Source organism: Phytophthora parasitica, assembly GCF_000247585.1.
Source record: "Phytophthora parasitica INRA-310 unplaced genomic scaffold supercont2.6, whole genome shotgun sequence".
Taxonomy (NCBI): Eukaryota; Oomycota; class Peronosporomycetes; order Peronosporales; family Peronosporaceae; genus Phytophthora; species Phytophthora nicotianae.
Window position 1 is genome coordinate 1,129,336 of NW_008648992.1, and position 13,995 is coordinate 1,143,330.

The window sequence follows — 13,995 nt, forward strand, 5'->3', positions numbered from 1 at the left end:
CCAGTCCTTCATTCTTGGGTGGCTATTTCCACCATACTCTGCTTAATCTCATGTCGTGGGGATTTCTTGCACACTTCTCCGTTCTCAGAAGCGTATGACTGCGAATACTGCGTGCGTCAGTCTATAATTGATCTATACCATTGATTTCAACCGGAAACCGTTCCTGTTCAGAAGATCAAGCTTCAACCGAGAAATGCTCACGCACGATCCAAGTTGCTCAAGCAACTGCACCTCACCCGAGATCACTTTTGATTTTGCTAGTTTGCTATTCATCCCGATCTCGAAATCCTGTTTCTCAAGCTTCAATGCGTTACGCCAGTCTTCTCGCTACTGCTCTCACCGTCGCCGCCCTCGATGAGACTTTGGGTGCGAGCTGCCACGTTACGCCTCTACTGAAGGTCATGAGTTTTAACCTTCGCACGTCGATTGCCAACGATCCATGCCCAAGTGGCTGCTGGGAACAACGCAAATGGCGCACCAAACAACTCGTGGAGAAGTACCAACCTGATCTCATTGGCACGCAAGAAGGAGCTCCTGATCAAATCCAGTTTTTCCAAGATCAGCTTTTGTTCGCAAGCACTGGCGACTGTGCGGGTGATTGTCAGTGGAACGAGCGCAACAGTATATTCTACAAAGCCGATCGCTGGGAATTGCTGGAGACTTCCACCTTCGCTTTGGTAAGTTTAACATTGACTTTCTGAAAGGTTTTGTTCATTAGTTAACCGTTTGCTTGAAAGAGTGATACTCCCGATGAAATCCCGTCGAACACCTGGGGTCTGCAATACTTGCGTGCAGCGGTTATTGCACGCTTCCGTGATAAGACTACCCATCGCCCCGTGTGTATGCTGAACACGCATTTTGACATAAACCTCGGTCAGCCGCAGTCATCAGTCCTGGTAGCGAAGCGATTGAGCGAGCGTTGCCAGTCAGAAGACACAGTGATCATGACCGGAGACCTAAATGCTGTCCCTCAGAGCTCCGCCGTTCTATACCTTGCCAACCAGGGCCCGATCGATGGGAGCTACACACCAATCCCGTTGTACGACACACTAACTGCTGCGGGTGCCGGAGGGCCAACCTGGATTGGATCTTCCTTCGGAAACATACCGGCGGGCAGCAAGTTTGACTACATTTTCTCACGCCGCGACGACCACACTTGCCTCCGCAACGGCACGATATTGGTTGATACGTTTGACGGGTACTCAAGCTCGGACCATGCAGTGCTGCTGTCCGAATTTTGCCTAGGAACAAAATGTTCGCGCTGCATCGCGTATTAGTGGATGTTGTGTAGTACGCAGCAACAATATACCACAACATTACATTATGTAACAGAACCTGAAGGTCTCCTACATCGACAAAAACTATGATTGTTTAAGTAAGCTCAACGATTTCTTCGCTGTACAACGGGGTACTCCAGCGCGGGCCGATCTAGAAGAAACTGTCAGCAAACGAACAATACGGGAGAAATAGACATCCAGAGTACAACACCAGTATATTTGATGCGGTTTAGCAGAGATGTATTAAGACAGCATCAAGTCGCGTCTTATAAAGGAAAAACATTAAAAAAAAAAAAAAATTGAAGGCCACTTGGCCACCTGCCACAAGAAACTGAAGTTCGTAATCATTGATTAATTTCAAGATGGGCTGCAACGCAGCATGCATGCCAGTGACAATCAGGCCATCGTCAACCCACCTGAGCAAGTTGGCAGTTGGAGTCCAATGGTCCAATTTGGACTGCTGGTGACGTTCTTGCCACCATACCTTGTTTGTTTGAACATTACTACTACCTACTCCTCAAATTGAGGCTCAATATGTCAGTCACCGTTACCAAAGTCGTACACAAGCATTTTTTGCAGATGTACCTTCTCGCCGAGAGCCGGATGCGCTTGCATCCGTGCCAAACATGCAATAACGCGAAGCATGATTACGTGAATAATACCAGTCCATGACTCACGCGAACAAGATCACCATAAATTACTCACGCTATTTTAATAAAAGCAATCGTTCTGCCGTGATGAACAGACGACCCCCTCGGTAGTAATCCTTAGGTTTGGAATACTGCCTCAACAGCAATATATTAACGGCTCCCCTTGACCAGTTACATACAAACCCAATATATTATTCCATCTCACCCCTCGCTTGTAAAAAGGATACATGTTGCGCTTTCATACGGTAATTATTGTACTATCACTTGGTCGAAAAAAATTAAGGCAGTTCAATCACCATATGCGTTTGTATGCCGCGTTGTTGTTGCTGCTGCTGTTGTAGTTGTCGTTTTCGATACATTAACTGATCCGGATACGATCCCGCTTTCATTCTCTTACACTACAGCGCTATATTGATTTACGTACTGGGCAGTAAAACGACTATTAACGCAAAGCTACATTAATTCGATGGGTTAGCGTCCATGCATATCCTTGGATATGCCATTTCACGTTGCTTTCCTCCTCGACTGGCACGTAGTATTGCAGGTGCATACCCTGCTCAATCCGTAGTGGTTGGTAAAAGGTAGGAAATTTGAGTCCGGCCAGTTCGGAGCCACGGCAGCAGAGGATTCAATTGAAGGCTACCGCGGTTACTAAAAAAGCCGGACTGAGCCAGCATTTTTTGGCTAGCTCAGCTAAGACTAAACGATAAAAGCTACCGTATCGCTATCTGAATAGCGAAAAGTTTTAGCCAATACGACAATTTTTAGCGACATTTTTCTATTTTAAAATCGATCTGCTCGATTTCGAGAATTCGACATGGGAAGTGACTAACGAGGGGATTGGATGACATTAAATATTATCCAATCCCCTCGTTGGTAATAACATCATGTTTTATATTATATTATTATGAAAAAAAGTTAGAATAATTCACTCTTCTCTGACGAGAGCGAGATCACGTCCAATTGACATCACAGGAGCAATCTTTGATAGCGCGATTATGGCAAGACTTCACGCAGTTTTGTACTTCGACGAACTGTATATACATCGAACAACTGTCTTACCATCTCAGTTTGTATCTCATTGCTGTTGGCTTGAACACCATGAACTTTCCAACGTTGTTTCCTCAAGGAAAGAATAGGGAGCATCGATGGGCTGGTCCATATGTGCGTTCCTTCGTACAAATCGTTCGTCTCACTTTTTTATTTGCAGGCTCCAGTTTGGATCACCGTTCAAGCAGATAAATCCCGAACGCCGTCGAGATGGCCCTCACCAAGTCAATGCTCATCGGTGTTGTTGCGGTAGCTAGCCTTGCAACAGCATTTCCAATCCAGACCCAGCAGGAGGTTGTTACTTCCTCTCAGCTGAAGGTCATGAGTTTCAACGTCCGGACGTCACTCGCCAACGACAAGTGCCCCAGCGGATGCTGGGAACAGCGCAAGTGGCGGGCCAAGGAGCTCGTGGAGAAATATCAACCCGACCTCATCGGCACACAGGAAGGTGCTCCTGACCAAATCGAGTTCTTCACGTCGAACATGTCCTTCGCGAGTCTCGGCGAGTGTGCGGGAGAGTGCAAGTGGAACGAGCGCAACAGTATTTTCTACAAGCCTGAGCGCTGGGAGGTACTGGGGAACACGACATTTGCACTGGTAAGTCTCGCTGCACCACTTGATGATTGATTCTAAGAATCACTAATTGCTGTTTGCTGACCGATTTATAGAGTGATACTCCTGGAGTCCTCGGATCAAACACTTGGGACCTAGAGTATCTTCGAGCGGCAGTGATTGCTCGCCTTCGAGACCTCTCTTCCAACCGAATTGTGTGCATCCTAAACACGCACTACGACATCACTCGCGGACAGAACCAGTCATCTGTCCTGGTGGCGGAACGCATGAGCGAGTACTGCCAGGACGGCGATGCTGTGTTCATGACGGGTGACCTGAACGCAATCCCGACAACGGCCGCTGTGAAATACCTGGCGAACGAGATGCCGCTGAACGGATCGTACACTCCGATTCCGATGTACGATTCCCTAACGGTTGCGGGTGCTGGTAATGCTACGTGGATCGGTAACGGGTTCGGAAATCACACGTGGGAGCCGTACAAGTTCGATTACATCTTCACTCGTGATGACCCGGAGACGTGCCTGCAGAATGCATCGGTGCTAGTTGACCTGTTCGACGGGTACTCTAGCTCTGACCACGCGGTTCCAATCTCCGAGTTCTGCCTAGGATCGCAGTGCTCGAAATGCATTAGACGTGAAGACCACACACAGGGTGTACAAGTGCAGCTGGGTTTGTCGTTGTCCGCGTAAAACTTGCGCCTTCAATGAAGGCGCAATTGAAGAAGGCCCTTCATTACAAATAGCAATACAACGAAACAAGATCGGTCCTTGCTCGAAGAAGCTTTTATATTTGAAAAGCAATGATGTTTTAGAGACGCTTCAGCTAAAAAAAAGGAAGCGGGAACGCTTCAAAAGCAAATATTTCTGGGAGACCAGCTTGCTGGTTGAACAGCCAGACTTTAATTCGACCACGAAATCTATTCCCAGTTACAAGTACCATTTGGGAGACATCGTTACATCGTTAATAGTAAGTATTTCTTTGGCCGATAATATAAAATGATTTATAATACTGGTAGTGCTATTATCAGCTACTAGTAGTAGTAGTATAATGATAGCACTAGCCGAGCGCCGCCGCTATGATTGGTCACAATTGCTAAGGTCTTTACCGCTTCGCTTCGGCGGGATTATATCCTTTTTTAAACTTTTTTATTTCGATTAGCCTTTTAATAAATGTTTTACTAACCCATTATCGATTAGCGTTGATGTTTAAGACTAGCCGAGCGCCTCCGCAACGTGGCGGAGGCGCATGTATGTTTTTAGTGCCTAATGCCTCCGTTCCGCTCGCCGCGGACGGACGTACGGACACACGTCGTGCTCTAGTCAAATACTAAAGCACTATTCACAAGATCTGGTTATGCTTATCACAAAATTCCCACTTCCGGCTTCACCTAAGCGCCCCCGGCCGTTGATCACGATCTTGGTTTACTTGCGTCGCTGTTCACACTTTATACCCACAGGCGGGAGCGTTCAGTTGCTGCTTGTTCTTGAAGCTTGGGGGGGCTTTTCCTTACCCTCCTTCTATGCACAACCACCTCGCTTACCAACCTTTTTTCATTGAGTAGCTGTTAACACCACGCGATTTGCTTCTTGTAACGTATTGTTTCGTTTGCACGTGGCGGTTTGCCTGGTTGGGCCAATTACTCGAGGTTAGGGATGGTTTTGGATTGGAAGAGTAAAGAATGTCCAAATTTATTCAAAACGTTTTAAACTGTTTTGAAGTGTCCAAAAGTGTCCAAAAGTGTGCAAAAAGCCAGTGCCAGCGATCTTCGATAGATCCCCCAACGGTGGGGGGGCTGACCAAGGCCTCAAAACGCAAACCGCCCTCCATCAGCGTGTCAAGGAGTCTATGACTCCAGATCAATCTCCAAACGGAGGCCTACCGCCTGTGCCGGCTGCATCGCCACCATCTGCGGCTCGGTCGACACGCTCAGGGACAAGTCAATTTCGTTCGCCGCCTGATTCTGCTTTGAGACGATCACCACGTTACAGCCCTTACCGGGATGGTATCTCGTACTGCAGTCCGTCTAGCCAACGTTTAGACTCACCTACAGTGATTCGAGCGGTGACCTTCTCTCCGCAGTCTCGAGCAACGACTCCGTCGCGCCCTCCACGCTCCCCTGCTCCTCTTCGCCCATCTCGAGCTTCACCACTGAGAACGGGGCGCCCACGTGATGACATCTGGCAGCACTACTACATCGAAAGGGATAATGGAAAGAAGCATGGCCGTTGTAAGTACTGCGGTACGCTCAAGAAGAATGGAAAACCCGGTGGCAACTTGCTAAAGCATTTGGTAAACGCCAAGCAGTGCCCGAGCGTGCCCAGAGACGTGTAGATCGCGTTGCGACCAAAGCCCGTTGCCACGGACTTTCCTGCTACCTCAGACACTCCACAGCCACCTCCCCCCAGCGACCTCACTCAAGATGCCTTTGAAATGGCATTGGCGAGGTTATTTTTCGTTTGTGCCTTGCCATTTGTGCTTGTTGAAGCACGGATTTTTCGGGAGTTTATGGCTCTCTTGGCTCCGATGATGAAAGTGCCATCAAGACACAAACTAAGTGGCGGTCTACTAGATCGTGTGCGCAAGGAAGTTCACCTAAACGTGTTGGAATTGATTAATAAGCAAGATTATGTCTCGTTGGTGACGGATGGCTGGAGTGACATTACTGGTGCAAGTATCATCAACTTCATGGTAGTCGCACCGGGTATGCCTTCGTTGTTCTGGTCTTCGTGGCCAACGCAATCTGAACAACATACCGCAGTCTATCTTGCCGGAGAAACCGAGAAAGTACTCGCAGAGATTGAAAGTACAACGTCCGCGCGCGTGATTTCAGTGGTAACAGACAACGCCAAAAACGTAAGAAGTGCATCGAGTCATATTCAAAACCGCAGACCTAACGTGGTGACTGGCGGCTGCTCTGCTCACGTGCTCAATCTTCTCATTCAAGACGTGTGCCGGTTTGCTATAGTTACTGCTATTCAAAAGCGAGCTGTGGTTATTACGCGTTTTGTCCGAGACCACTTGGCCCTACTTGACGAATTCAAGCGACATCAACGAGAAATTCGCAACAATGGGTTGAACGTGCGGAATTTGGTGCTACCAGTACCGACACGGTGGTACTCGGTATTTGCATGTCTTTGCTGCGTGCTCAACAGCCAAGACATTCTTGAAAAGTTTTTTTCTAAGTCCTGAATACGAGCAATTCCGCGATCGTTACCGAGGAACATCTCCAAGTCGAAAAAAACTGGCTTACATAGTAAGCCTGGTTCGTGATATTGAATTCTGGAGTGGGCTAAGGACTGTCGTTCGACTTGTGGGCCCATTGATAACTGCACTCAAACACCTCGAGTCGGACTCTGTGTTTGTATCTGGGGTTTATAGATGGTTTCGATGGTTAAGGTACCACTCCGTATACGGAGTTACTTCACCTGAAGACGAAGAAGAGAAAGAAGAAAGCACAGCAACTTTGGCGAATTCAACAGAAGATTCGCTTCAAGTTGGCCACGAAACCCAAGACGGTATTGAGCTTCTCAGCGACGCTGCATGCTCTTCGGTAACCTCCAATCTCGACGCAGTACACGGTGAACACGGACGAGAGGACCGAGAGTACACGAATATTGGTGTTCTGCCTCTTGACGATCTACAAACATACTTTCGGAGCAAGATAAAGAAACGCTGGAGCTACGTTCACACAAATACAATGGGAATTGCGTTCATGCTGGATCCATCAATGGATCTCGACGACTTTGTGGGCAATGATGACGAAGAAGTGGAGGACCAAGCTTGCAAACTTGCCCAACGTTGCGCTATTCTAACTCCGAATGCTGGTGTTCCGAAGCTGACTGCTGAAATTCTTGCCTTTAAAAGCATGAAGCGGTGTGGAGGCAGCGCGATGCGTGAACGGTATTCGGAATCAAGCCCTCGGGACTATTGGGAGTCTAGGAGTGCTAAAGAGTTTCCTCTGCTGAAGCAGATTGCGAGGATTGTATTCGCTGTACCCACATCATCCGCAGCAAGTGAACGTGCATGGAGCATTTTTGAACACATTCATTCGAAGAGAAGGAACAGACTCTCCGTTGAGAAGGTCGAGAAGCTCGTATACATCTGCATAAACTATGGTTCAATTGGGAGCGTCGATGTGGATCTTGCCCGGCATCAATCATATCCTGAGAGTATTGAATAAACGTTTGATTGTGCGGTGTTGCCAAGTCTTTCCATATCCATCGTATTTATCGAGCTCTGAAGGGCAATGTCCAGGGAGCGTAAGTATGTCACCGGCGACATTCACGTTCTCCATGATTTACTTGGGCTGTGCTCGCTCCGACGTCTTGCCCTTGACCAGCGCACGTACACCTCCAATGAGTACAAGTGGAACGCCGAGCAGTACTCCCAGTCAGAGGTCGAGTCGAGCGACAACTCGCACTGTTGTTGCTTCAGAAAGCGCTGCTGCAGCAGCAATTGCGGTTGTTGGGGAGGGTGTTGAAGTAGGCTGCGACGGAGCAGAGGTAGGTGGTGAAGGGCACTGATCTGTACAAACATGATGACAAGTTAGTTTCAGTAGCAAGTCCATCGTATAGCCTAATACAGCGCAAACGTACCTGTACTTCAAGTCTCGACGGCTCAATTCCTGCTTGAGTCGCTCTAATCTCAGATCCTCAAGCTGGTCGACTGTCTCAAACTGCTTAAGGTCGATGGGAGGTTCAGTCGGAGCTGCTTCTTTCTCGGACTTTTTCCTTGAATCTTCAGACGTCTCAGTCTTTACTTTCTTTGAGGAGTTCCCATTATTCTGTTGCTTGACCGGGATTGGCGCTTCGGTAGGTTCTTCAGATGCAGCTTAGATTTCGTTCGCATCCGCACTCGACTCCTTCGCATCTTCATCTTCCAGTGCCATGATAACAGGCTCGAACCCACACATTTCATACACGAACGGCTGAGATCCTATGTTCACTAGCAGCATCTCCGTCTGCTCGACACTGATCGCTGGGAAGAAGCCCTGATCGCTAGCCGTGTGCTTGACATTCCAGAACGCCACACCGAGATCAACTCCATTCCGAGTGAAGGCAACAGTTCCCTTGTCCAGATTCAGCAGACAGCCAATCGCATCATCCTTGCTCCACGGATCAATTGCAGCGTACTCCTAGTCCTTACCAGCATTCAACTTCACTTGGCAAGAACCATCGTAAGCCCAAGACCGCTCATGATCATAAACACCATCTTCCGTCTCCGAATTGGCCTTGAAAGTCGAATCTGCCAGCAATCCGACACCAGCTGCCACAAGACGCAGTGTTGCACCGACAACCGTGAAGATCTCGACAGGCACCGAAGCCCTTTGTAGCTTTGGCTCCAGAAGCTTTTCCCATGCTACGCAACATCGCACCGAAAGTTCTTTGCCTCCGCGCAATTCGCCGCGCAGTCGGGCGCGGATAATTGCTGGGAAGCTCGGCACATGGCTGGAGCGTCGATTTTGCGGCCATTTACGTACAAATCGAGCAGCGAAGAGAGTACGCCTTCGCGCTCCTGATGAAGGAGGTGGTAAGCGAGAAAGTGTCCGCGTTGGAGGGGGAAGGAGGCGCATAGAGTACGGTTGAAGTGCACGAGGAATTGCAGCTCCGCCATCATCTCTGATCCAGTCCAAAAGTTGCGAGTAAAATGAAGAGTTGTGGATACTATTCAATCACTCGCACAGCATGAACACGCCGAGCACCACGACACTGCTGATGTAGTACGTCACGGTGATGATGATCATGTGCGTCATAGACTCGGACACTACCAAAGACAGGAACAGCTTGAGCAACAAGTACTCGATAGCGTTTCGGCCAGATCCCTGGTTTTCCAAGGACAGCAATGGACCGTCAGACGGCGCAACGTCAGCTCCTTAGATCTCCAAGCACGGCCGTGGTCTGGCAGCGGGGTAACGTCAGTTCTCCAAGCACAGGATGGACCGGTAGCGGCGCAACGTCAGCTCCCTAGCACGAAACTTATTTCCAAATGTTCAAAAGTGTTCAAAAGTCCTTACCTCCTTTTAGGCATATGTTATTACTTAGTTTGGAAGACTTTCGAATTTTGGACGAATTTTTGAACATTTTAGAAAAGTATTTTAGACCGTTCTGAACGAGTCCAAAACCATCCCTACTCGAGGTACCCTAGCACGCCAGGTTGCATATCTTGAATTACGCGCAGGGGTGTCATCACCAGCGTCCATGTTTTTTTTCTTTCGCTTCACTGTTGACTGGTGGGTGGAAGGGAGACACAGCTGCGTTTTCTTGGACTTTTCGACGGGCTTGAACGTCTGGCTGTAATGTATATCATGCTACTAACTCGAAAGAAGCAGGAATTTCAGGGTCAATCTGTACCAATGAGCTCACAGTTGTAGCGATACGGTAGCCCCCATATAGAACAACCTTAGCCTTCGCGAGCAAAAGCACGTGTCCTCGGACGCACGCGCATGGAAAGCCGTGACTGCGTATACAAGCTCAAGACCTGGGTCTATGAGCACGCTTCCGGTGGGTTAGAAGCAATGCCTCAATTATACACGTTTGGCTGGACAACAATGACGAAAAGCCAGTTGGGGCAACACCTCCAAGGAGCAACCGATCGTTGTCAGCCTCTTGGCGAAGGCATTGGCATTGAGGATAATGGTTCCCTCCGATATCTACATCCTACACTTGAACGCGACCAAAAAGGTGAATCAGTGCGAGTACCCCGAACTCGTCGTGGATATCTCGAACCGCGTAGATTCCGTTTCGTGGTTCTCTTTATGTGCTTCCAAACCGCGCTGCTCGCACTACGGCGCCTATACTACTGCATTACCCAGATGGTCCGGGTTGTCCGCTATGCAATGGCTGACGGGGATAAGCCTCAGTGTAACAGCCACATTGCGGCGTTGCCGCACAACCCAGCCTACTAGTTCGTAATGCGTTTCTTCCAGGTTAAGATGCCCAAAACGTTTTAATATTGATCCTTGTAGGAAACTCCCAGTCCACTGGAACGGAGTGTGAAAGCAGACCATCTCTTCAGTCCCAAGACTTCCAATCAACAGGAGAATGGCTCTCTTGCTCGTTCGTATCTGATTGTACCACTGATTGAATAATTAAACCTCGCATACAAGCCGTAATTTCATCACGCAGCTTTTCCATACGAGCGGCGATGTCACGTACACGAGCTATGCCAGCTACATTAAAACTTTCCCGTATATAACCTCTAACCTTCAATGCAATCTTATCCGGTAAATCGTTATTAATTTTACCCTTCCACTGTGTGATGGAGGTTTACTAACCCTCCCAGTTGACTTTTTACTTCGTTCAGCTCGCGTACAATGAAGAGGTGTCGGAGACTACCAGTGAATTTCAGCTGCTGCTCACCGGAATGCCCAATGCACAGCACTGTACCTGTCCGACACATATCAGGTCGTGGGTTATGGGTGCATACTCGTGCGAGAAAAATCGAATGAGTCTTGGATAAGCTATATCGCAAAAATGATTCGTGATAAAATAATGAAGCGAGAAAAAAGGAATCCAGTACGAACTCCAGTAGGGCAACTTGAATAGCCTGGTAAATACTTTGCCAAAATGATAAATCGAGTTGTTTTACTATCCCAGTCGTGAAACAATATCGCCTGTAGGGGAACCGAGTTGCTGCTGTCCACTCTCGCTTAAATATTTTAACGTTTTCCGCAAAAGATCACCTAACCTTGTTTTATTATTGCAGCCGGCAAATAATTGCTGCTTTTCACCGGCAGAACGATCCGGATACGAAAAAAGTAAGACTGCAAGCGCTAATATCGGACAAATATGAGGATCGTATGGGTTGGTGTAAATATGCTTCCAGTATTTGCCTGCTCCCGTTTGCTCCCCTTTGTGTCCTTGTTCTTCAATTACTAGACTGTCTTCCACCCAATCAAGATGCTGCAGCAAATATTTTCCATCGATTCAGATCTACTCATTAAATTCCACATTAGTACGAAGTAAGCCCATGAGAGTGTAGAAGTTGCCCAAGTCTGTCCAGATTTTTCAGGCCGGGACTTCATCAATTTCGACGCTAGTAAAGAGTAGCCAGAAGACTTCAAATACTGCTTGCTTCGCTAATTTTCATGAGACCACGCTTACTTAAATCATTAATTAGCTTGCCGTATCCTTCAGCTCTATCTGTATCGGGGCTCAATATGTTTTGTTCATTTTTGTACAAATCAACTAGGGCATTGCTATAGCCTTTCACACATGACGACGAAAGCGGCACTCCGAGTTCTCCAGTATTCGAATCCATTTTATCCAGCTCTGTTGCTACAAAACAGACAGATCCAATGAACTCGAGAACCACGGATTTTTCGAAAGGTAACTTTACCTTGGTCCTTCCGTCTTCTTTGGAGACACAATCCGGGTAGTGAAGAGAATGCCACTCAGATAGACAATTAAGCTTTGAAGAATATGTCTTTCTGGTAGTGATCTTAAGTATTTTAGCTTGCTGAGCCCTTGCAACGTTGTCTGCATCTGGTGCCGCAGCTACAACACTCGTCGGCGGCACTCGTCGCTTCTTGATCTCCATGACAGTAATGATTGGCTACCTGTTTAAAATAGCCAATCGCAATAGCGAAGCCTGTGTGATAAACAGATATCACACTTCTTGCAAAACCAGCCGGCTTTTCACTAAACTTGAATTCAGTATGCCATTGGGTTAAAACAATTAACAAGAAGTGTGAGGCTAAGGTATCACACTCTGCTTGATCAAAACACACATTTAGCACACTTCAAACAGATACTCATTATGTTTACAACAACAGTTAAGCTTATCTCGATTCGAATCCATAAAATAAAAACGAAACATACTCCACAAGTGCCTATATAGGGGGAGTCAGAATTGAGAAATGATATGAATCGCATGGTCATTTGAACGCCAACTAAATGACCATACATCTCCCGAAATATCGCCCCGGCGACAATTGAAACAGTTGACCATATTTTATTATTGACTTGCTACTGGAAGTTGCCGCCAAGGTCAGCGGTCGATGGCGGCAGACACTGCTAGCATAAGGAGCGTGCACCGCGGTTTACACAGTATCTAGAAGAGTCATGGGGGTTTCCCAGCTTCTGCAGGTGCTTGTTTGGGCCAGGGACCGCGATAGCATGTCGTAGCATTTCTAGAATCTGCATTTTGTACCTTTCTGCCGTTTTCCAGCTCAGTATGCTACCTTGCAGCATCATCGTAAGCTGTCGTGCATCAGAGAGCAAGCAACATCTTCTAGGCATGGTTAGAGAGAAACTGTGGGTGCCAATGCTCCCGGACGCTCGCTCCCCGCATACAAGGGTTGTTACGGTGCTCGGCGAAATTAAAGATTCAATTTGCATACAATTCATATGATTATCAGAGTGATGATCACCCAAAAATGGTCAACCATTTCAGAAATGGTTAGCGATTTCCGAAATGCTTCACCTAAACAGATAAACCATTTTGGAAAATGAAATATGAGCCGACCATAAAAAATATGGTCGACCATTTCGCAAAATAGTCGCTACGAAAAAGTTAATTCTGGTTCCCTCTAATACCTGTATGAGCTGTAATTAAGTGTATACGTGACTTTGATACCCTGTCAAAGAATGCATCAGTGGCTATTCCCAACTACAACCTCTGAAATAGGAAATTTAGCCGACATTCACTTCATAAGCTTTTTATAAAGTCCAGAATAGTTTACACTGAAATTCCACACAGGCGCTGTCATATGGATTATGGGACTGAGTTGACTTCAAATAAAATAATAAGCATGGGAGTACTGTATATTATACGTAATTTCAGTATTACTGCAGGTTAAATGATACGCGAAAGCTAATTTGTTCCATTTGTAAGTACAATACGCACCTGAAAATCGGCTCTTTGGAGATATTTGGTCTCGAAAAATAAACTTAACTGTTCTTAAACTTCAAACTTAAATTAGTATGATGTGGGAATCACGAATGAAAAAAATGGAGTTAGCTGGGCATCTGTAGGCCACCACAAGTATTAATAGTATTGATTGCACTCACCTCAATGTGAAGAAACTTTTTTTCCACTGCATCGATATCTATGTAGAAGAGACATGAGTTGCGCGAATGAGCAGTAACAACGACAATGATATTGGAACTTCACGCCATTAGTAGTAGTAGTAGTTGTAGTAGTACAGCAAAGTCTCATGAGAAGGCCAAGAAATTTGTATTCCATGAAACTGTGTGTAAGCCACAACACACGGGTACGCCCAGTTGGGCTGCACGTTTTCTTCGTACCGAAGCACTGCCCGGAGTGGTTCCTGCAACCTTAACTTAAAGTTGTTTTAGTCGTTTTGAGACATGTATGGTTGCTGTATCCCCGTTTCAAAAATTTCACGCGAATCTATTTTCTCTAAATTACCATTTCGCTTAGTTACGAATTTCAGGCGATCATTCTAAGTACGCACTGCTGAGCGCCTCACATTTTCTGGGCTG

The 13,995-nt window shown here is 47.0% G+C and overlaps 5 protein-coding genes across 5 annotated transcripts; 3 read left to right on the forward strand and 2 right to left on the reverse strand.

Annotated features, from left to right (window-relative positions):
* Positions 1–305: 305 nt before the first annotated feature.
* PPTG_04071 (hypothetical protein) lies at positions 306–1,277 on the forward strand (the record flags this gene model as incomplete). The annotated part of the gene is made up of 2 exons (XM_008897895.1): positions 306–677; positions 738–1,277. 2 exons carry the CDS (start codon positions 306–308, stop codon positions 1,275–1,277), a joined length of 912 nt encoding a protein of 303 aa, XP_008896143.1.
* Positions 1,278–3,187: 1,910 nt separating this feature from the next.
* On the forward strand, positions 3,188–4,239 carry PPTG_04072 (hypothetical protein; the record flags this gene model as incomplete). The annotated part of the gene is made up of 2 exons (XM_008897896.1): positions 3,188–3,574; positions 3,646–4,239. 2 exons carry the CDS (start codon positions 3,188–3,190, stop codon positions 4,237–4,239), a joined length of 981 nt encoding a protein of 326 aa, XP_008896144.1.
* A 1,154-nt stretch (positions 4,240–5,393) lies between these two features.
* Positions 5,394–5,684, reverse strand: PPTG_04073 (hypothetical protein; the record flags this gene model as incomplete). Its single annotated transcript, XM_008897897.1, has 2 exons — positions 5,394–5,562; positions 5,599–5,684. 2 exons carry the CDS (start codon positions 5,682–5,684, stop codon positions 5,394–5,396), a joined length of 255 nt encoding a protein of 84 aa, XP_008896145.1.
* A 2,296-nt stretch (positions 5,685–7,980) lies between these two features.
* On the reverse strand, positions 7,981–8,761 carry PPTG_04074 (hypothetical protein; the record flags this gene model as incomplete). The annotated part of the gene is made up of 4 exons (XM_008897898.1): positions 7,981–8,074; positions 8,146–8,368; positions 8,405–8,684; positions 8,723–8,761. The coding sequence occupies 4 exons, from the start codon at positions 8,759–8,761 to the stop codon at positions 7,981–7,983; spliced, it is 636 nt and encodes a 211-aa protein (XP_008896146.1).
* Positions 8,762–10,182: 1,421 nt separating this feature from the next.
* PPTG_21558 (hypothetical protein) lies at positions 10,183–10,454 on the forward strand (the record flags this gene model as incomplete). Its single annotated transcript, XM_008898366.1, has 2 exons — positions 10,183–10,238; positions 10,418–10,454. The coding sequence occupies 2 exons, from the start codon at positions 10,183–10,185 to the stop codon at positions 10,452–10,454; spliced, it is 93 nt and encodes a 30-aa protein (XP_008896614.1).
* Positions 10,455–13,995: the final 3,541 nt, after the last annotated feature.